The sequence below is a fragment of the Desmodus rotundus genome, chromosome 9 (genome assembly GCF_022682495.2).
Source record: "Desmodus rotundus isolate HL8 chromosome 9, HLdesRot8A.1, whole genome shotgun sequence".
Lineage (NCBI taxonomy): Eukaryota > Metazoa > Chordata > Mammalia > Chiroptera > Phyllostomidae > Desmodus > Desmodus rotundus.
Window position 1 is genome coordinate 87,547,758 of NC_071395.1, and position 22,796 is coordinate 87,570,553.

The 22,796-nt window shown below is 54.5% G+C and overlaps 1 protein-coding gene across 2 annotated transcripts in view; it reads right to left on the reverse strand.

Moving 5' to 3' along the window:
• Positions 1-254: 254 nt before the first annotated feature.
• AXIN2 (axin 2) overlaps positions 255-22,796 on the reverse strand; it is a 28,123-nt gene continuing 5,581 nt past the window's right edge. The window contains exons 2-10 of one of the 2 annotated variants that reach the window (XM_024573153.4): positions 19,607-19,747; positions 11,367-11,469; positions 8,917-9,057; positions 8,320-8,822; positions 7,939-8,112; positions 7,391-7,624; positions 6,738-6,833; positions 5,121-5,288; positions 255-1,766 (exon numbers count right to left, since the gene is read on the reverse strand). In XM_024573153.4, coding sequence (XP_024428921.2) covers positions 1,640-1,766; positions 5,121-5,288; positions 6,738-6,833; positions 7,391-7,624; positions 7,939-8,112; positions 8,320-8,822; positions 8,917-9,057; positions 11,367-11,469; positions 19,607-19,747 — 1,687 coding nt within the window. In that variant the 3' untranslated portion in view covers positions 255-1,639. The remainder of the gene's footprint in view (positions 1,767-5,120; positions 5,289-6,737; positions 6,834-7,390; positions 7,625-7,938; positions 8,113-8,319; positions 8,823-8,916; positions 9,058-11,366; positions 11,470-19,606; positions 19,748-22,796) is intronic. The other variant, XM_024573154.4, reaches the window with a different exon arrangement.

Genomic DNA, 22,796 nt, shown 5'->3' on the forward strand with positions numbered 1-22,796 from the left:
CGACTGGAGATGGCACCAGGAAGACCTCTGAGGAAACTCGGCCTGCAGTCTGCTCCATAACAGGAATCCTCCGCCAGCATCCAGGTGAAGAGAGTGTTTCGGAGCCCCAGGGCCGGCCCAGGCCAGGGAGGAGCTCAAGGTCCGCTCAGGGACGGGCTCGAGCAGGTGGGAAAAGAAGCACAGATGTTCACATACACGAAAGTGCCTCTGCCCTGCCCCCCACTCCGGGAATTCCAAGACGAGGCCAGTGTTTTGAAAAATATAAAATTTTAATAAAGGCTACATCTCTTAATTACAATAATTATTGTACCAAGTAATTTTCCTTAAATGAACTCTTTATAATGCATAATTTACAGTATAAGTAGAACAAAATGCCATGGCAAAAGTCATTGAGTACAAGACTTGTAATAAAAAGGCATAAAATATATTTATACATAAACCCCTTTCAAAAAACAAGGGAAAGCTTGAGCCCTCAATATAGGGCGACACACGGATGGGGACACCGTGCAGGTACAGGTACTGTACTGGTTCAAGGTCAAGCACTAGAGATAGTGGATTAATACTCTTTGCCGTACGATATATACAGACGTATGGTACAAGTGACGGGGCAAACAGATGTACAGATTAACTCAACACAGAAACCCGAACGCCAGGTGAAGGAGTCTGGAGGAGAAAGGGCGCTGCTGGGTCTTCCCACAACTGTTCCCTTCTTTGCAGGGCTGGGGTGGGGGGTGGGGGGACAGTTTCCAGAGTGGCTGTGGCCCCAAGAGTAACTGGGGAAAAAAAAAAAAGACTCCAAGGAACAGTTATTTCAATAAAAGCACATGTCAAACCACAGCGCTACTACCAGCCTTGGCCTTTGGGCACTGGGCCTTGGTGGGGCCCCAGGGGGAATCCGGGGCCCTCCAGAGGCTCCCCCTAACTCAGCAATGACCAGCCCATCCAACAAGATGACCCCCCAATGGTGGTATTATTGCAACGTAAGTCGAACCTCAAGACCTTTATGACAAAATACAGCAGCGTAGATAATAAATGCACCAATTTCTGTGTTGTCAATGGTAGGGCACCATTAAAAAAAAAAAAAAAAATCTGTCTTCACTTGGAGAAAACGCAGGGCCGAGCATAATTCCTCTTTTAATGCAGAAACCATTCATGCACTCCGAGCTCAACTCCTAAGTTTAGACAGAACAACGAAAACGTCCTGTCTCCCCCTTCCGTGGTTAAAGCAGCATATCCATAAACTGGGGGCAGGGATAAGCAAGTGTTCAATAAATATCAGTAAGGGTTCCTGTTCAGGTAAGCTATACACAGTTTCTCTTAGTTTATGGATTTCAGACCCCTAGGAAGTCATATATTATGTATGGCGGTCTCTCAGACACAGTCAGCATCTTCAACAGCCAAGAGTGGTCATATTTTTAATAAATAGTTCAGGCTTTTCTTATCTCAGTACCCAGCTTGTGAATAATGAAAACCAACCTCCCCCCACCCTCCCGAAGGCCCAGTGGCCAATTCTTCCCTAGACTTTGTCTTCATTGGTTTTTTTTTTTTTCCTTCAACATGTTGTGTGGCGGTCGCTCTCATCCCAGACTATGCGTGCGGGCTCTGGCTTTGATGCTGGCTGCCGCCAGGCCCACGAGGCTCAGTCGATCCTCTCCACCTTCCCCAGAATCCTGCCTTCGTACATGGGGAGCACGGTCTCATCATCCCAGACCTCCTCGAACACCGCTCCACAGGCAAACTCGTCGCTTGCTTTTTTGAAGTAATACCTTAAAAAGGAAAACCCCAAAATCATCTTGGTAAAACTGCATTTTCCTCTGTAAGGGAAACGTATGTCAACAAGAGGACTGTGGTGTCCCGAGGGCCCTGCCACCGCAGGTGTGCAGGGAAACCTTGGCCCTTCTGACCGAGGGGACCCCCTGGCTCCCGGGGCTGGCCCACGGGCACAAACGGGCGGCCCTGGCGCTCAGGAAGAAGCTGGGCACCCAGTGAGCAGCAGCCTGGGCGGCGCCCCTGCAGACACGGAGGCTGCGGCCTCCAGCCCAGCACTCACGTTGTGAAAAGCGCGCTTCACAGAGCACAGCTGCTTCTTTCGCCCTTTTATTGGGGGTGGGGATGGGCAAGGCAAAGCTGGCCTGGAATTTATTTGCCCACCACAGCCAAGAGAGGGGCTTTCTTCAGAGACCCCAGACTGAGCCACCCTGAAACTGTGGAAGTCTGTGGCAGGAAGACTCCAGCCTGTTTAGAGGCTGACACCTCTTGGTCTTCCCACCCTCCAGCACCCAGGTGCCAACTCCTCAGCTGGCCTCTGGCCCAGCCATGGGACAGCCACCCCTCCCTCCTTGCCCCCACCCCTTCTCCGTCAAACAGGAAGGCCCTTCTATTATGCCTGTTGATTAAAGGTTCCTTTTATCCCACCCCAGCCTTCTGTCTTGTAAGGCTGTTTAACTGTATGGACTCAAACAAGCCCTCTCTCTCAGGCCAGCCTCTCTCAGGAAACGGCTGTCCTCCCAGGCCCCTTCCCAGGAAAAGAAGTGAAGGCCTTTTCCTTCTCAGTCCCCAGCAAGGGACACCCCCTCGATCGGATTAAACTCGTCCCTGCAAGCTATCATCTCCAACCCACAAAGGCCAGTCACAGTCCCCTGGGGGGCAGGGGGGACAGCCTCTCTAAAACATTTAATTGTGTCTCAGGGTTATGGCCGTATTTTGTTTTTGTCTTTTCTCTTAAAATTAATTCCCCTTGGTTAGAGCTAAGGTTTTTTTTTTTTCTTCTTTAATGAAGGCAAGCCAAATACTTTCATAGGAGATAAGGCTAAATAAAGTGAAACAGCTGGGTTTAGTCAAGGTTCTTTGTTTTTCGCATTCCCGGCAGAGCTACAGCATAGCTCTCATGCGTCAGGGGTGGAAAGGCTTCCTATGGAGGGGACAGAGGATCTGGGGTGGTGATGGGGGTGGGGGCCAGGAAGCGATGGCGAGAAAGTGGGGAGGGGCACTGGGCACGGGAGACCCCGGACAGTGGGAAGTTACTTTTCCAAATACGAGGCTCCAATTCCAACGCGCCCCCCTGCCCCCAGCGCCAGCCCCCCTCAGGTTCACTGAGCTGGGCTTTCTCAGCAAACAGGCAATGACCTTTTGCATAATTGCACCCTCTTCCAGAGAGGAGAGAGGCCATGTTCCCCCAGGCCCATCCCCAAGACTTCAAAAGTGCCCTCCTTTCCTCCAGGACATGGGCTTTTCCTCTGCCACGGGCTCTATGTGGCAAACTCTGCTTTCTCCTCACATCTGGCACCAATAGTGCCTGGCACGTCTTGAGGGGCTGCTCTGTTTTTGAACCCCTGCCACGGAGAGATTACTCAATGTGGCCCGGGTCCCCCACTCCACAGACCCATGTTCGCCAGGCCTTATCCTATGGGGGGTGTGGGGTGTGAACTTAATGCTGGAGCATCACCCTCGCTGGGGGCAGGGGGTGAAGCATGGCACCCTGTGCCCCCGAGACCCCGGAGGATGGGAAGTCCCACCTCAGCCAGGAGCTCATAGAGATAAGGAAGCTGGGAAGGGCCCGGCCACAGCCTGATCCAATCAGTAAAGAATCTGAGCATCGACCATTTGTGCAAGTCTTTGTGCGTTAAAGGGGAGGCCGGGGCTTCAAAGCCAGGCTTATTAAGTGTGCCTTAGAAAAAAAAAAATCAGAGCCAGATGTGGACGGAGTGGCTGAGCAGGGAGCCTCCCCTGCAGCCTCTCTGCTCGGTGCTCCGTGGCCCTTCTCCCCTGGAGGTCACCTGCAGTTCCCCTCGAAGTCCAGCCGAGTCAAAGCTCAGATCGAAATGAATCCTTGAAGCGGCACACTTGGGTAATTAGTTTCACCGTGTGTCTGTTCAAGATTTTAAAAAGACAGCAGCAGCCTGGCCCGTTCCCCAACCTCTGACACATTTTCAGATTTGTCTCAGCCCAGGTGTAAAAGAGAAAGCTTGAAGCCCAGCACCACACTCTGCTCTCAGCCACCTCCCTTCCCCCCCAAAACAGGAATCACTTGGGGCCCCTGCCCAAATCAGCTCCCAGGTGGAGGTGGCTGCTCAGGAAGGGACGGGTCTTGGGGCCCTGGACCTGGACTCGCCTGGGTCCAGAAGCCCGTGGCCACCTGGCAGGTTGCTGAGCGCTCTCGAGGTCCCCCACTCCCATCCCCGGCTCGAGGCAGGAATGGGTGGACCCCTTCTGGACACCCACTGTGCTCCTTAAGCTGCGTGCCTGGTGCCGCGCTTGCCTGTTCCTTGTCCCAGCTCTGCACGTGGCACCTGAGACACATCCAGAGCAGAACCTACACACTCCCTTGGGATGAAGGCCATTGAGCAGGGGCAGGCGGGACTCTGGATGAATGAAGGTGGAGTCATCACCTGTCTCCAGTTGAGACAACATGAGCAAGAGATAGGGCCCCCCCGGCTCTGATCCCATCCAGGTCCCTGGAAGGCCTGGTGGGTACCGCCACTGGGCAGACGGGGAAAGGAAGCCTGGGCGGTGGGCAACCTCCCTTCCCAAGGCCCCTGTCCACCCAGCACCGACCCGCAGGGCCTGCCTCCTCTGTTGTGGACAAAAAGCACCCTGCTTCACAGGACCCCGCAGGACAGAGGGAGGCAGCCATTTGGACAGAAAAGCTGAGTAAGGAGAATGCTGCCCCCCACCCCCGCTTCCAGGCAACGGTGTCTGCCCTTCCCCGAGCCTCCAGTGTGGACTATCTCTCTGGCACCCACGAGAGGACAGTAGTCTTTTGGGCTCCTAATTGGTCTGCCCACCTGTGTGTGTGTGTGTGTGTGTGTGTGTGTCTGTCTTTCTGTCTGTCTCTACCTCTCTTCAACCTCTCTCCCTTTTAGATGGAGCCCCACAGATGGCCCAGGCCCAGCTCTCCTTGTGACAAAGCCAACTGCCACCTTCCTCCTCAGCACTCTGTTCACCTGGTCCACAGGGACCTCCCAGCGGCCACTGCTGTGTTATTTCTGTGAGTGGTGAGGGGACAGGCACTCCCACGGCCTCTCGGGCACTCCCTAAGCCCACCCAGCCCCTCCCACGACTCTGGTTCTTGGTTGTGAGCAAACAAACTCTGGAGCAGAAAGAAGCCACAGGACTCTCACCTATAATTTCCCTTTTTGCTGAGCTGCTCTTTAAAGTGGCCCAGGGTCAGGCTCTGCGCCTTCAGCATCCTCCTGTATGGAATCTCTTCTCCACAGAAAAAGTAAGTGACGACCAACTCGCTGGCCTGGAGCACGTGGACCCCTGCTGGCTTCTTTGGCTCTTTGTGACTGAAAATAAGATGCAACGCAAGCTCAGCATTTGGAGGCAGCAAGCAAACACACGCAAGCACACACGTGTGTACACTCTCCAAACACCATCTCTGGCTACAGGCTGGGGGCCCGTATCACAGAGACAGCCATCTTTGGCGAACATAGTCCAACTCCAGGTCACCAGCAAGGGGCACACAGGAGGGGACAATTCCTTTAGTTGTACCGATTGCTACTGTTTCTCCCGCTACCACCTAAAGGAGGGACAGAGCAGCCTCTTTCAGGTTGGCACACAGGGGTGCCTGCCACAAAGATGAGAGAGGAGAAAGCATCGCAGAGCGACGAGACACTCGCCAGCAGGGGATGCTGTAGAGACAATCTCAGAGCACCCTCGGGATGGCATGGACCCCGAACACTAGAGCCCACTGGGAGAGCCCAGTCATTTCCACTTCCCCATTTATTCCAAGATTTTGTAGAGTGGCTGGAAAAACAAAAACAAAAACAAAAAAAACCCAACAAGATTTGGGCCAGAACAGCTGGTAGACTTAAGATCAACCAATTAAAACAAAAGGGCCCAGGGTGGTGGCTTATTCAGGGCTACAGACATTTCTCATTGCTCAAAATAAAGCTAAGGAAAATTTTTTAAATTATTTAGACCATTTTAGATCTCTTCAGCGGATTTCTTTTTAAGCGCGCCACCCTGTATTTAAACGAAGCCAGGCTTCTCTGTCCACTTTGTAAGAGTGCAAATTTACAAAAGGAACCACGGCACCATTGGAGGGGGTACTGTTTTCCACAAGCAAAACAATGAAGACCGTCTCCCTCCATCTCTGCACTGGGGCAGAGCCAGCTCCCTGCTCTGTGCGCACAAAGAGGCTTCCAACTCGCCAACGGGAAAGCTGAAAGGGGGCGACTTCTGCATCTGGGTTTGGGGGCCCCTTGATCTGTCTGCTCATGGCTTTGCATCTCAGCTTTTGATGAGTGTGTGCCCGGGAACCCTGAGCCCGTCACTTAGGGAGGGAACACTTGTGGACAAGCCACAATATGTTGCTCAGCACAGGCAGGGTTTTCAAGATCCTAATTTACAGCCCTGGCTGGTGTGGTTCAGTGGACTGAGCACTGGCTTGCGAACCAAGGGGTCGCCGGTTTGATTCCTGGTCAGGGCACGTGCCTGGGTTGTGGGCCAGGTCCCCAGTAGTGGGTGCTCGAGAGGCAACCACACATTGATGTTTCTCTCCCTCTTTCTCCTTCCCTTCCTCTCTCTCTAAAAATAAATAAATAAAGCCTTTAAAAACAAAAAGAAAAGATCCTAACTTAGGGCAACATCTGTATCTAATGGTCACTGACATGTTAAAATCGAGGCGATCTCATATATTAACAAATGTTTTCAAAAATCGCCACTCCTGAGGGTGAGCACCCCGAAAGGGAAACCCCAGGTGGGCCTCAGCAGGGCCAGGCAAGGACACTCACTCTTCTGCAGCCAGGCTTGGGGTGGAGAAGGGTGTGGCTCCCGTCTGCCCAGCGGCCACGTGGCTCCTGTCCCTCTGCTGACTGGCCATGCAGCACCTGAGGATGCAGCCGGAGCAAAGGGTTCAGAGGCAAGCCTGCTGTCCCCAGGGCAAATGCGGGGCAGTCAGAAAATGACCCTCTGCAGCCTTCTGAACACAGACCCGACTTCCATGCATGGGGAGACCCGACCAAGGCCCTGTGCTGACAGTGGCCTGGCACACGTCTTGGGCACAGCCATCTGAAGTCCCTGTGGGAACTCAGGCCTGGACTTGGCTGGCCCGGGCAAAGGCCTGAAGGCCCTTCATTTCCAGTCAGTCAGCCATGGCTTCTTAAGCTCTCATCCAACCAGGCTGAAATGATGCAGACACTCATAAGGAATAGGATTTGTAAGGAGTTACTGAATGAGTTGCCCAACACGCCCTGGTTAGTGCTTCAGGATGAATGGAACTAAAGGGAACCAGGCTGGAGAGCACAATGCTGTGGGGCCAGAAGTCACTCCTCCTCCCTCAGGAAAGACAGCCCCAGCAGAAAAGAAGGCCCTTCCCTAGCAGCAGGCCAGGCCTCCAAGCCCACCCCCAGTGCCACTTTTCACCTCCGATGCTGCCTCCACTCACCTCTGCTTTGGGGGTTTCGACACCTCTGCCAGCCTGCGACAGGCCTCCTCCAGCTGTGCCAGGGTGTTGGGTGGGGTCAGGGGAGGCATTGCAGGGTCCTGGGTGAATGGGTGGGTGCGGGGGGCAGCTCGGGGGTGCCCACTGCTGCCCCCCCACAGGTGGTGTCGGCCGGCTCGCTCGGCTGGGGACACGCGGGCAGATTCCAAGGTGTAGGCCTTTTTTGTGCTCTGGGCACTGAACAAGGAATGAGGAGAGAGAAAGCAGAAGGAAAGAAACTGGGTTAGAAAAATTGGAAAATGTGACTTAGAGAGAAACTTTTCTGTTCTGCCTTCAGGGAGAGAAGAAAAAAATAACTACCATAACACGAACAGGGGGCGTTGCCAAACGTGGCATTTTTGTGGTCCCTTCAGTCCAACGTTTAATATTAAGATGGCATGAGCGAACAGTCACATTTGTTTCCGGCCGACGACGAAAATAGCCAACCCCGCAATAGCTCTGGTGACTGCCCCGACCCTCCTGGGGGTGGTGCTGACGGTGGCGGTGTTTACCTATGGGGCTTGGGCTTGCTCGGCCGCTCGGTCTCCAGCACCCACTGCCAGACATCCTGCGACCTGTCTCCTTCCTCCCCCGGCAGCTGCAGCGCCCCCGCTCCGTCCCTGGCAGCCAGGCTGGGCTCAGTGGCTCTGCCATTGCGCTTGGGCAGGGTGCCGCCTCTGCTGCCGCTGTGGGGAACCAAGACCACAGCCCCTTACCTCTCTGGGACTCCCCCACCGGACAGGTGGGAGGTGGTAGGGACACATGCACCTGCCACCCTGTCCCCCCTTCCTGGATACAAAATGCCAGTGACCTCTGACCCCACCTCACACCTGCCCAGGGCTATGGTCAGGAGAGGAGCCCCACTGGGACAGTCCAGCCCACCTGCCACTTACCTGAACTGCTCCACCGGCCCGGGCTCCGGGGCTTTGGGGTGGCTTTTACACTTGGAGTAGCAGTAATACTCGGGGCCCCCAGGGCAGAAGCAGTGCACCCTCTGTGCGGCCTCTGCCTCGATTTCCTCCTTGGTCTTGGGGATGGCATGGTGGTGGATGTAGTGGTGATGGACATGCTTCGTCGTCTGCTTGGTCATGAAGCCCTTGGCCCCAAGGAGTGGGCAGCTGGCTGGGGAGGTGGCGGGGGGCGGCTTGCCCCCAGGCGAAAGGAGGGGATGGTACAGCTGGGGGTGGTGGTGATGGTCAGGGGAGTGAGAGCGGGGACTGTAGCGGCCCATGCCAGGGGACTGGCAGCCAGGGGTCTTGAGGACCCTGGACAGGTGGTCATCCAGAATCGTCTGTGGGTCCTCCTCATAACTGCTGGAGGGCAGGAGGCAGAGGGGGTGCTGGGTGGGCACATCCCGGGAGCCCAGTGCAACCTCGGAGCCCTCCTTCTCTTCATCCTGGAAGGCGGGGGGGCCTGTGAGCAGCAGAGCCCCGGGCATGCAACTGGGGCAGGGCAGGGCACAGGGCCTGGCGGGGCGGGGCCAGCACTACCTCTCGGATCTGCTGCAGCCGCTGCTCCAGGCTGTGCCGACTCTCCAGCTCCAGCTGCAGCTTCTCCAGCCTGGAGATCAGCTCAGCCGCAAAGGTGGCGGGGTCCACAGGAGTCATCTCCTTGGGCAGGCGGTGGGTTCTCTGCAGGGTACGGGGAGGAAAGGGACAGGCGTGTTTAGCCGGCCTGGTGTGCGGTAGCCAGGGCGGCTGCACCGGAGCTCCCTGGGCTGGCGAGGTGCTCGGTGGCTCCAGGTTCGGGCAGAGCTCAGCCAGGGCTGCCAGGGAGCTTTATGCGCCGGCGCTGAGACCTCATGGAGTGCCATGGTCCCCACCAGCATTTGCCTTGGGCAGGAGCAGTTGGTCGCACTCCGAGAGGCCCCGCTTGTTCTCTCTGTAGTACAACCAGCCCATCAGTAGTTACTCTGAAGTAGAAAATCTTCAAAGACTGTTGTCAAACATCAAAAAAAAAAAAAAAAAAAAGAGGCAGCCTCTGTGGTGGGGAGGGGAGAGAGACCAACTCAAGGAATAAAAAGTAGAGTCTAAACAGAAAGGGAGTTGGAAATTTAAAAAAATAAGATTGGAAGGGAGGTGGGGGGGGAGGAAAAGGGAGGGGAAAGAGGAGTCACACGGCCAGATCAGAAGCAGCGGTACTTTATTTCCTGGCCGCACACTGCGCACCTTTGAGGTGGTGTTGTCTCCACACTGTCCTAGATCTGCCTGCTTCCCCGCACCCTCCTCCCCGTCTCTTTGTACAGAAAATGAAGAAAGCTGCTGCGGGCTAGTAGCAGAACACTGCTGAGTTTGGCTGCCTGAAGCTGCTCTATCAAGGGAAAAAGGAACATCTCCAAATCAAGTGCGGAATATAAAAAGGCACGGAGATCGCCTGCCAAAAGCAGCAGAACCCCCCACAGCCCGACGGCTCTCCATCCTCCTGCCATCTCGTCCACCCCTCCTCCCCGGTGGCTCTGCCTCTCTCCTCACTTCCCTCTCGCTCTTTTTCTTTGGGGTGCAGTGGGGGCAGCAGAAAGCCAACCTGGGCAGGCCACCACTTCCCCCAGCAGCGGCAAAGCTAGTGAGGGGACAGAAAGCGCCCCCCACCCTCTGTCGGAGATGGCCCTTCTCACACAGGCTGGCTCTACACGGCCCCTACCACGGTCAAGGGGCCACCTCCTGGGCAAGCCGATCCGCACACCCAGGGCAAGACCGCCTCATTCACAAGCCGGGGCGTGAGAAATTCTCTGTGTTACTGCACACACCCAGCCCCATCAAAGAGATCTGTGTGTCACCGATACAGTTGTATTCGGGGGGTGCTGTTATTGAAGAGGGGCATGCTGGAGACCCCCAGAAAAGCAATTTTAACATGCTAACTTCAGGACAAAGGGAAGGCTGCCCCAGACTGTGCCAGGAGGTCCCAGAGAGGAGCTGCTTCAGCATCAGCCCGTGCACTAACACCACGCGGGACCGGCAACTTCAAGTGTTCATTTCCCAAATGCAACATCGCCCGTGGACCAGCTGGACTCTCGGAAGCTGGTGGGACAGATTCATTAACAGAGATGCCGTTCTAGACCGGGTCCTCTCTTCCCCCACCCCAGGAGCAGTGCCCTGGCAACCTGGATCTCAGAGCATCGCCAGAGAGGCACAGCTCCTGAAACGTGGCCTGTGAGGCTCTCTGAGAATAGGGGGCCGCGTGCTGGCAGCCCTCCAGGACACGGAACTGGAAGGGGAGGGCCCGGTTCCTGCCATGCTGGCCTCTCATCTCAACCACAGGAAGAAGCGGCTCACGGGATCCCCACTTCCAAACATTTCATTCACTCAGCACATAGTAGGTGCAGATTCAACTGCAGGTACTAAGCCATGTTCTGGGGTTGGAAACAGACAGGATGGTCCGGCTCCCTCCAGGGCTTCAGAGGTCAGCAGGAGAAACGGGTGACAGAAATGACTGGGCCACACAGTCAGCACAAGCAGAATGTCGCAGGGATGGAACTCCCCTCCCGTGGGAGGCAGGTTCCTCCAGCCTCCTCACTCATTTGTCTGTGTGTGCGTTCAATCAGCAAGGGCCCTACTGAAATACCCGGCATGGGCCAGGTACTGTTCCAGTTCCCAGAACAGACAAAGCTCCCTGCCCTTGGGGGGCTTCCATTCTAGTGGGAAGTGATGAGAAGCATGAATTATCTCCCATCACATCCTGGTTTCTGGGAAGGAACTGCTTTGGTTTCTTTCTCATTGAGAATTTTCTTTTATGAATTGAGAAAATGTAAAGGTTTGAAAAGGTCATGTTGAACTCATGTAGCACCTTCTTGCCTGGTCTTCCCTTCCCCTCCTTTCGCTAGCAGGCCCCAACACTGCCCCTCCTACTGTCTCTGTGCAACCCTCTCCTCCTCCTCCCACCCCTTTTCTTCAGCACTCAACATGGCTGAGAACAGCCACCTCCCCCTCTAGACTATACTCACCGGGAAATGAGGTAGAGACACTTGGCCATTGGCCTTCACGCTGCGATGCATTTCTCTCTGGAGCTGTTTCTTACTCCCCACACGGTATGGAGGGATTCCATCTCTAAGGGAAGGGGAGAGACAGAACCCGCAGGCTCAAGAGGATGCTGTCAGCACGAAACATGCTCAGAAGCCACGCTCAGATCCTGCCAACGGATGGGGCCACATGCCGCCATGGGAGTGCACCCCCATCCCAGGTGCCATGGCTGTTCCCACCGTCCAACTACCAAACCTCCTGCCCATCCATCACTCATCTCTGGAAACGGCCCCCTCCTGGATTGGGATCACCAACTTGGAAAGGTCGTGGTAAGCCCATTCCTCAGGCTATTCTCTGAGAACTGGGTTATACTCCAGCCAGTCAGAGTGAAGGCTCCCCTGTCACATGGGGGTGCCACACAGCAGAGTCTAAGACCCCTCTGGTCCTCCCAACAGTTTGTTGCCACAGCAACACACTGCCCTGAAACAGGAAAACAGGTGTGCCTTAAGGAGCATTCCAGGGCAAAATACAGCAGGCAGAGGGGCCAGACCCACAGAGGGCCGAGCCAGGCATTAGTGAAGCTGTGCATGAGTCTGCAACACTCAGCATCCCAGGTATTTCCAAAGTTCCTCCTCGTATAAATCGTCAAAGGGTACCTTTGGGGTCCTTCCTTCCCTCAGCTCCAAACCCTACCATCCCCAGCCAACGAAGTCTCAAAAACACAACCAACATGGGCATAAAGACAAAACCCCTACTGTGTGGCATTCTGTGCAATTCATTCCAATATTTGGGTACCTAGCATGCGCCAAAACTTGTCCTAGGCACCGGATAAGAGAGCAGTCAAGGAAGGGAGTAAGAAATGCAGAGGATTGCCTTGCAGAGGAAGCTTGTTTCCTAATGGAGTGAAATAAGCAAAAATGAAAAAGCAAAATCCATAGCGCAGTAGAAGCTGGTGATTACCATGACGAAACTCTACAGGATGTGGGAATAGGGAGCCACTGGCGGGGAGGGGAGTCGCAATTTCAGAGCCCTGTCCCCCCACCTCCGTACTCACTGGCCACGGGGCATGCCAGGTAGTTCGGGGTGGGGGGAGGTGTCAGTGAAGCCCTTGCACAGACCAGCCGGCGGGCGGGCCTCTGTGTCCTTCCTGTTTTTTTCAGAAAAGCAAGTAGCAGAGGTAAGAAACACCTGCACTCTACTCCCACTGGTCTTTGCTAGAAACGTGTCCTGGAGTTGCTGTGATTTTTTCTTTTAAAACGTTTACTCTTAAAAGCAGTTAAATGGTCAAGGTGGGACAATTTTCCCATCGCTGTCCCTTCTGGAGGCAACTTATGCGTTCAAACACTGTGACACTGAATCATACCTGGAGGCCGTAAATACTGAAACGAGGTGTTGGGCCACTTCCCTTTTCCTGGTGTTTTTGAGCCTCGAGCAGGAGAAAGGCACTGCTGGCTCAGCAGTGGGTGAACACCGGCAGTGCCTAGGGATGCGCAGGCGCAGCCAGAGGCCGACCTCCGCCCCTGCATTCGCGATGCCCTGGGATTCCCGGGGCTGGACGTTTGCTGACCCAGGCCACAGACCAGGGCCACGCAGGGGTGACACCATTCACAACAGACGGTGTGATCTGGGAGTCAAACCCCAGCTAAGAATCCACACCCAAAGGATCACTGTGCCAAAGGGACGGGCAGGAGATCCGTGTCTGATGCAAGGACTTGCACACACGTGGGCTCTGCCCCAGAGAAAGGCCAAGGGACAGAGGCAGCAAGCACGGTAGGGGGCGGAGTAACCTGTTGACCAGAGCAGGTTGAGCCGCCCAGACAGCTCCCTACTCACCAGGCCTGGGACTTGACGGGCCCCTGAAGGCCAAGAAGGATACAGGTTCCAGTCCAGACCCTTACTGACCCACCTAGAGTTTATTGACCAAAATTCACTGTTTTCACCTTAGGGTCGTTAATAAGATAGGGCATGCCTCTCTCAAGAGCATGCCTGACTTGGCCAGTAACCAAACCCCAAACCAGGTGACTGGTTCCAACCCCAGGCTGCTAGCCCCCTCCACCGAGTCCCCACAGAGGGTCAGACACATCTAACAGAATCCCACTCCATTCTCGCGAAAGCCCCAGTCCACCATGTCTGAGATGACCGGGGTCCCCATCAGCAGGGGTCAGATCCAGGGTCCGAGTGCAACCGCTGTTGGACTCCAGAACAGGTGTCTGGGACTCAGCCACCTCCAAGCCCAGCCCCAACTGGAGCCAAGCTTCCTGACTGGACGTGGGGGTACCACTGCCTGTGCCCCACAGAGTCACCTGACATTGTGTCAGGACGAATGGGAGATTTGACAAACATTCCGGAAAGTCCCCCGCCACCACTTGGGACTCACTGTCCATGCCAGGTGGTTCCCAAGACAGTGATTCTCTCCCCACCTCTAACCTAAATCCCGGTGGCATGGGGATGGGGGTCCCCTAGGTTGGGTCTCATGTTGGTCTAACCCATCTTCTACAGCCCCAGGGCTGCAGACAAGATCCGCACCCTTCTCCTGAGCAGCGACGCTGCTGGGGACTTGAGAGTGGAGGCCTCAGGTCCAGGCCCCTTCCTGGAGGCCAGCAGTCCAGCACGCCATGGACCCCCCTTGTGCCACACACAGGGCTTCATGAGTCCCAGAGGAGGCTCCCATCCCCCAAAGTCTCTATCCTCGAATGTTCCCCAGCTACCTTCCATCTTTCCTCCTCCCACCCAGATGGAAATCAGAGAGTAGTAAGGCTTTTATACCTTGTTCTTTTTCCATATAAGGTAGGGAAAGAAGAGAAGGGGGAGAGGGGGACACAGGTGTGGGGGGAAGGGGAAGCAGGTCACTGGCCGATCCGAAGGCTAAAGGAACAGATTATTTTAGGCACCCCCTACACACACACACACACACACACACACACACACACACACACTCTCTCTCTCTCTCTCTCTCTCTCTCTCTCTCTCTCTCTCTCTCTCACGCGTGCGCGCGTGCACGGCAGCTGAAGGAGCCAGGGCAGGAAGAGATTGCAACTTGTAGAGGCTCAGAGGCTTGACAGGAGCCTCAAGGAAATGTGGCTTTAATTCTCCCCCAGCCAAGAATCTTCTTCCAAAACAGCCCTTCATTCCAGAAGGGGGCCTCTCTCCTTTTAATTCAGGCCCTAAAAGTCTACCATCCGCTACCTGACCGCTCAGCACTGTGAGTGGACCAGCACCCGCGATTCCGTCCCGCCTTTCATTGTAAACATTTCGGCTAACGAGGCGGCTGCCGGGACCAGCTGTTTCTGGGGAGCGCGGGTTTTGAAGTGTGGACTCCACTTAGCTGCCATTTAAGCCGAGCCAATTAGCTTAGCCTTTTGACTCCGCGGTGCCCAGCCTAACCTGAATGTCGTTTTCCGGCGACTTTGAAATCGCAGGCTGATGCGCGCAGGCGTCCACTCGCATTTCCATTTGGCAGCCTCTCAGAGGGCCGCCTCTGATCACAGCCAACATCAAAAGCCTGGTTTGTAAGATAAGGTAATATTTGAAGTTCACGTGGATGCTGTCCCTGGTGTCCAAAGTAAACCCATAAATAAGATAAAAGGAAATAAAAATAAATAAATAAAATGACCCGCGCCGCCCTCTGCCTGCGGCGTGAGGGAAGTGTCTCGCACTGATTTCAGGACGCCCAGGGCCGATCAGCCTTCAAACCAGGCTGCTCCCGGCTCTGCAAGCAGCTCTGCGCACAAGTGACAAGACGGAGAGACGCAGGACGCTCCCGCGCCACCTCCGCGTGGCCTTGACAATGCCTGGCTGCCTCCAACAGAGGAGCCACACTTGGGTGGCAGAGGACCTGCTGCCTCTGAGGTGTTCAGCCCCGCGGCTGTATCCCCAGGAATGGCCCCCTGACCCTCTTGTCCCCAGTGCTCCAGAGAGGTGGTTTAGAACTTGGCTGGGAGTCGGGCGGCTAACTTCCAAAAAAAAAAAAAAAAAAAGTTAGAAAGCCATTTCTTCTGAGAAGGTAGGTTTTAGAGTAATAGGCCCGTAAAACAGCCTTCTCAGAGGTGTACGATGAAGACCCAAATCCCAGCCTTTTTTTTTTTTTTTTTTTTTTAAGATTTTGAGAGAGGGAGAGAAACATCGGTTCGTAACCCAGTCATGCACCCCAACCAGGAACCAAACCCGCCCACGACCTTTCGGTTTGCAGGTGGGTGCTCAGTCCACTGAGTCACATCAGCCAGGGCCCCAGCCATCTTTAATGGGGCACTTTACTTAGTGGGAAAGCAGAAGTCAGCAGTGAGGCTTCTAGAGAAGGCAATGATTTCTCTACAACTCCTGCCTGCTCGGGACCTCCGGCCCCAGTGCACCGCTCCCTGGGATAACCAAGTGCAGGCCAGCCCTGGCCAACTTCTACCCAGGCCTCTCGCAAAGGCCCCCGGGACTTCATTGGTGCTGTTGCAAATGAGACGATTGCTTCCCTGGGCTTGTATCTAATAAACTCCAACCTTCTGGAGTCTATTGAAGGCCGCCAGTGACCCCCACTTCCCCCTCCCCAGCTGCGTCCCCCCCCCCCCCCCCAACTCCCAGCAGGGCAGCCAGCTCTACTCGCAGCCCCGCTCCCAGCCCGAGCTGGCCATTGTGACCAGGAGAAACAGCCAGGGCCTTTTCATGCTTTATGGGGCGCTCCTATTCACTTGTTCAGGGAAATTTCAAAGGGGCCTGCCACCCTCTTATCCCCTCTAAGCCTCCCCGGGCGAACAATGGGCTGAAAGCGATTCATTCGGCTTTTCATCCCCACACACTTTATTTCCCCCTCGGCACTCTCCTGTGCGCCAGGCCCACAGCTGGCAGAGCTCTGAAGAGGGGTCTAATCCCAGCCCTGGGAATCCCGGGTGACCCGCCCGACACTGGGCAAATCACACACACTCGGGGCCAGCCAGCCAGAAAGTGCCTCGCACAGCCCAGCTTTCAGGGCACGCGGAGTCTGCTGGGCAGCAGAGCAGGGAGGGCCCCGGGGACCCCCAGTACCTGGCAGCTTGAGACCCACAGGAACCTTTAAGCCTAAACGCCCACCCCCAACAAGAGGCTCTGAAGACCCTTTTCTCCTCTGCTACAGGTACACCGGGCCAACAGCCTCTGGGGAAGCCATTCCCGAGAGAGGGTGGTCTTGCTCTGACCACACAGGCCTCCCCAGGTGATATAAACATGCCCAAGTAGGTCCAGCTGCCACACCCCATCTGATAACCCACCCCTTGGTTGGGAGAATGCTCAGTGCCACCCAACGCTGGCATCAGGAAATCAGATCCACTACCACGAGCACCCAGCTCTCTGAGCCCAGGTTCCTCCTTTTGGAGTAGGACCCTGGTTGACTCATCACCAAGCCAAGGTAGCTTCACCCCAGGAGGAGCCCCTGAGGTTCTGCCACTTGAGACCGCAGGGAAGGGAATGTGCTGTACCCTCAGGAAAAGGCTGCCAAACGAAGGGTTTGCCCTCTTCAGAGGGATCTGCCTCTGTATCAACGTGGACCTCACTGGCCCACACCCCAAACGCTAGCCTCCCGAAACAGCTGACTCACACAGGTAGCTCATCTGTCCTGTGCTGCGAGCCCACAAGTCCTTTCGCTAAAGGGCAGGAGGGTCAAAGGTTTCAAGTCACCTCTCTAAGTGAGGTTGTCCTTCTCTGGGGAGGGGATCAAAGGGTAGAGGGGGGCCTGCAGGGGGGAAGTTAGAACCTGCTTCTTCCTCCCCCTCCCCCAATCCATTAAAAAGGAAGCAGTGTGGGTGATCACTAGTAAAAATAAAAGAAACTCCAAGTGGCTCAAAGGTCTCATTATCAACTGGTCCTAATAACACATCTCATGCTGGAAATGTGCACACTTAGCGGGGGAGGGGCAGAGGCAAAGGGCAGGGGCTGTGTCTGGCCTGCATCGGAGTTCTGTCGCTGCAGCCAGAAGCCACGAGGAGGTGTGGGACTTACTTCCACCCGGAGGTCCCAGGGGACTGCCCACCTTTCCGATGGGGTCTGTGGGGCTCGAATGCAGATGGGGACCTCACCCGAAGTTATCTCGCCAGGAGCCCAGAGTAACACTTCGATGAGGACCGAAATGAAATGAGGGCAAGGACCGGGAAGCCAGCCAAAACCAGTCTCTAGGGAAACTAAACAGAAGCCTTCTGGTCTTACGTAAACTACCTTTGACTTAGGAGAGTCACTCAGGGCCCTTATTCAAATCCAATTTACCCTTATTTTACCCAGAATGCTGAGACCCCCATGCCACCCACAAAATAATGAAAGGTGAAGGAGTACTGCGACCAGTAGCAAGTACCCAACAGCAAGTACAACAGCAAACAGACAAACAGAAAGACAGCAGGCAGAAGGACGAGAAAAAGAGAAACACTCATCGTTGAAAACGGGCGCGTGTCAGTCTGTGCAGGGCGGAGAGCCCTATGTAACCTTACACTGTACGAGAAACATACCGCGGTGCGAAAACAAATCTTGATATTACTTCTTTGAATCAAGATATAAATTATGCCAAACAGTGAACTAAAGAACAAATGGACAGTAACCAGGGGGGAGGAGGGAGAGGGGTGTGGGGGACAGTAGGGAAAGGTCCATCGAGGAACACGTATAAAGGACACATGGAGAAATCCAAAGGAGGTGGGTTCAAGGGGCAGAGGTGGGGGCAGGTGGGATGGGGGGCTGTGGTGGGGTGAAAATGGAGACAACTATTCTTGAACAACAATAAGAAACAAATAAATAAAAATTAATTTTAAAAGATATAAATTATGCCTCCCTGATATTATTCAATAAAGACAGAGCAAACGCACGTGAAGAACTGTCCCCCAAAGGGTCATTTTTCTGGAGTACGGGTACTTGAGGAGTCCAGTCCCACTTCCTTTGGTAGAACTCCTCGTTCCGCCACGCTGGACGTGAGACGTGCACCCTGACTCTGTGGTCACCCGTGCCAAAGTGCTATTCTTCTATTCAAGAGGAACGTTTCACCTTAAGGATTTCGCTCCCTTTACTGACAGGGGAATCCGGGGTAACATAGTAAAAGCCACCAGGACTTCAACCAACAGTAGAGTCCCAAACCAATCGCATCAACTTTCCTTCCAGCTGGTTCCATGCCCCAGGCAGCAATAGGGCACGGGCTAATAAAAGCCTGATATTTTCAAACAAACTGGAATAGATGGTCTAGTTCTTATTAGGAAGGTAGAAGGAGCAAACTCTGAGTAAGTACGCCAGAACTCACACAGCTCAATGGGTTTGCCTTTCAAAACTGTTCCCTTAGTGGGAGAAATTCCTACTTGAAAACATTTGTGGAAGGGCCTTCAAAGAACATTTCTAGAATGGTGGTTCTCAACTGGGTATTCGGGGTGAAAAAGCTCTTGGAAAGTTCTGCCCAAGTCTCCTGAATCAGAATCTCGAAGGAGGGCAGGAGGTGGAGGTGCCCCGCCCACCACATACCCCCTCCCTATGAACCTCACAGAGAATGTAAGCTCTTCTCCATCCACAGAGACCACCACCGCAGGGCCACGAATACCCTGCAACTCAACGCACGATGACCCTGCCTGATGGCCTGCTGACCTCATAGACCATCCTGATGATGTGGATTGCTTTTAGAAATCAAAGCCATCCATCTGCAAAAGATCCAAGATCAGCTGGACTCTGGAAGGAACCCAATCAAGGGGGCAGAACCCCCACTTGACGCAGAGCGGGCATCCCACCAAGACTCACCCAACTGAACAATGTCCATTTGAACACGTTCATCAGGGCACATTGCACACAGTGGCCCTTTAGAAAACGCTGGCTTGCTGACCTTTACTGCCTCTTCCTTCAAAAACAATGAACACCTAAACACACACCCTCCTGAGGCCACCCTGTCCCCCACCTGCTGGTTCTGCAGATGGGATACCTACCTCCTGGCTTTCAAGACCAGCCAGGCACGCCTCCCCACAGGGAAGGCAAAATGACAACCAGAACATGCATTGTTAAACTCAAGGAATTTACACGTAGTCATCTTAACCTTCTACGTTCCTTTAGTTTTCTTCTGTTAAGGCACCACCCGACTTTCCCTTCAAGGCTCTAGCCTATACCCCACCCACCACGTCTCCCTCCGTAACCACCAAATACATGTCTACCGACAGGATGTGCAAGGCCAGGGGAGGGCGGCTGAGGACTCTGCAGCTGGCCCAGTGGGTCACGGTGCCAACCATGCACACGATGGGGACACCAGACTACTTACACGCTGCTGTCCGTCATGGACATGGAGTCATCGGTCAGTGCATCGCTGGATATCTCGCTGTCGTTGGCACTGGTGGCTGGCGCAAAGACGTAGCCAGAACCTATGTGGTATGGATTAACAGGCTCGCTCCTCTTGAAGGGCCTGCAGTAGAAGCACAACAGCGGGGCGTCACTGATGCTCGGCAGACGCCCAGGTGACCCCGGGGCAACCAAGTGCACGATCCCATGATCTGTTCAATGTCAACCTGCTGCCCAGGGCCAGGTGCTCTCTGGGCAGAGAGCAGGCGGGGTTCCTCTATCCCCAAAGGAAGGTCTCCCAGAGGACTCTACAAAGTTCTAAATACACCCTCACACAGGGGAAGGGATGGCACTCTGGTCTTGGAGGGGAAGCTATGGAATAAAAGGAGAGTCAGTGGACACGGAGTGTCTTCACCCTCCATGCCCTCTTTCTGAGCAGCACCAGGGGCGGACTATGTCAGGCCTTAAGGTATCTGCAGCTTCCAAGATAGCTGTTAGTGCAGTTCCAAGATGCAAACCCCGGGAGGCCTGGCACAGCCTTCGCATTCCAACCCTGGGCCCAGTGAGCTGGACGGATGGGACAGAAAAATTCAAGACAATGCTGAAGACTGGCACCCTACCCTGAGCTAGGCCTCTGTGCACCCTGCACCCACCCAGCCCCCTTCTCCCAGGCTGGCTGAGGCCCTCGGGCTTCAAATGAGTAGCACAGCTGTTTCAAAGGAAGGTCCAGGCCCCTCCTGTAGCATTACCCTCTTTGTTTAAGTGGCCTCTGCCGCCCCAGCGTGCCCTCTTGGTCTCCTCCCAGAACAACCCGTGTGGCTGTTCCCTGCAGGGCCGCATTCCTCCTATGTCACCAGCTAGGGACTTAAGTGGGGGCAGAAGGAGAAAGGGGCCACCATGGTCTTGGGGCTGCAGGAAGGACCTGTGAAGGCTGATGTTGCGGGCAACCCCGCTTACAAAGACCGGCCAACTCCACAGGGCCGCCAAGTCTACGCCAACAGCAAGGAAGCCAACGGGAGGGGAACAGGACGGCCCAGAGCAAAGAACTGATGCTACCAGGCCCCTGCAGGCGGGGTCCGTAAAGATGGCCTTCAGTGCAGACGACAGGGACCCGTGAAAGGCCAAAGCAGTCTTATGCTTGCGTTCACCGAGCTCCTTCTCACCCACTAGGTGTTTGGCACTGCGATGGGCTGTGGCTGTGCCCAGCCCGTCTCTGGTTGTGGGGCACCTGTGGCCTGAAAGGGGTGTGTCACCATAAACGGGGATAGAACGGGTGCCACAAGGGAGGTAGACAGTGTTATTACAGGCCCATGAAGAAGGGCACACCTGTGTGTATACACATCATCTCATCTAATCCTCACAGCCACCTGGGGGAGAAGCCCTGTGCCCACTTTACAGGTGTGCCTTCGGTGGCCCGGCCTGGACTGCAGAGGCGCACGAGTGGGCATGGGATTGATTTGTGTGGTGCTCTCTCAACCTCTCTTTCTGCTTCCTAATACAAAGGTTAGCCTCAACATTTAGAAAGTCCTAGAATAAGAAGCAGGATGAGTAACCTTATAGAGGTAATCCTAGCAGAGCTAATGATGGAGAAGATGTTTCCAGATGAATGGCCAGGGGTGGCTCCCTGGGACAGGTAGCAGCAAGGCGAACCCTGAGGGGTGGGCAGGAATTTGAGGAGATGCCACCCAGGACTGGGGAAGGGAAAGCAGTTAAAAGTCTTCCCCAGACTGGGGAGGAAAGGGGTGGGGCTGGCGGGGTTACAAAGGGGTGTTGCGGGGCCTAAGGTTTTCCCAGCAGCACTGGTGATCCAGAGGCTGTGCACCAGGCTGGACTGGAAGTGGGGGGGTTGGAGAGGGCAGGCAGTTGTGTGCCACAATTGGGTATGAAAGCTGAAATGGGGCAGGTGCAGGACAGAACTGAATGGGAGGGAAAAGGAGGAAGAGATGGCCGGTCCCCGTCTTTAAGGAGCTTGCACTCTTGTTGCTGGAATGACAAGACAAACAGGAGAAGTTACCTTCAGAGTCATAACATTTCAAAGTCAGAATGAATCTTAGAAATGACCTAGCCCAACCCTTTAAAATGTTGATAAAAACTAAGAGCTCCATTGGTTGAGCACTTAATATGGGAGGGGTCTTTGTTCTTGTCACTGATGTACACAGCATGCAGTAGGTGCTCAATGAACATCTGCTGCCTAATCGACTTTCATCCTCACAACCATCCAAGGAGGTCATGGGGTTCCAGGCAAGACCCAAAAGCCTTCTGGGAAGCCACCAGGCTGGAGGCTGGGCCGCATGGAACCCACAGCCGGACTCCTTAAGGACCGTGGTTGGCAGGGAGCTTAAGTCTACTGAGCTGGACGGGAACACAGTCGGATTTTAGAACTGTTACGTAGATGTGGAATTGACTGGAAGGTGCAAATGAGGAACATGGCACTTAAACCTATCCAACACCTTGGTCTGAGTGACCTTGAACTGTAACTCGGATGCTCTGGCCCTGTGCTCATATCTGTAAAGGGCAAGAAGTCTCACTACCTCCCAGGATTTTTTTTATGGCAATTAAATGAGGGTGAGGAATTAAATAAGATCTTCTATACCTAGAGCTAGGCCCCACGTCCTCAGTCTGGGATCCCCAGGACCCAGGGCTGGAGAGAAGTAGTGACAGCAAAGGAACGACAACTGGTTTTTCTGGAAAAAAGAAGGGATGTGAAGACAGCCTCCCAGGTGATAAGGAAACTCAAAAAGAATCGGAACTCAAGGAGAATGGTTTGTTTGCATCCAAGGCAGAGCAAGAGGAAATGGGCTTTGTAAGTCAGAAAGAGAAAAGCCCTTCGTAATGGTCCAAGCGGACCCACGGAGTGGGTGGGGGCGGGTTATGGAATTGCCCAAGTCTTTAAAATAACCTCAAGTTTCCGGCTATCTGAGGTACTTGGCTGGGGGACTACTGCTCAAAGCAAGATGAACAAGGTAACTCCTTCAGGACCCCTTCCTGTCTTTGGGAACACGGTACAAAGTAAGTTTTGGAAGCCCTTGATAAGAAGCAGAAATCAAGAGGTAGAGAGCTGGAGCCAGCTCAGCTCCCAGACAGCTGGGGGACCACAGGCAAGTCACAGCCCCCTTGGATGCGGGGCACCCACCTGCCGCGCACACAATTCAAACGTGGCCACCTGCACGAAG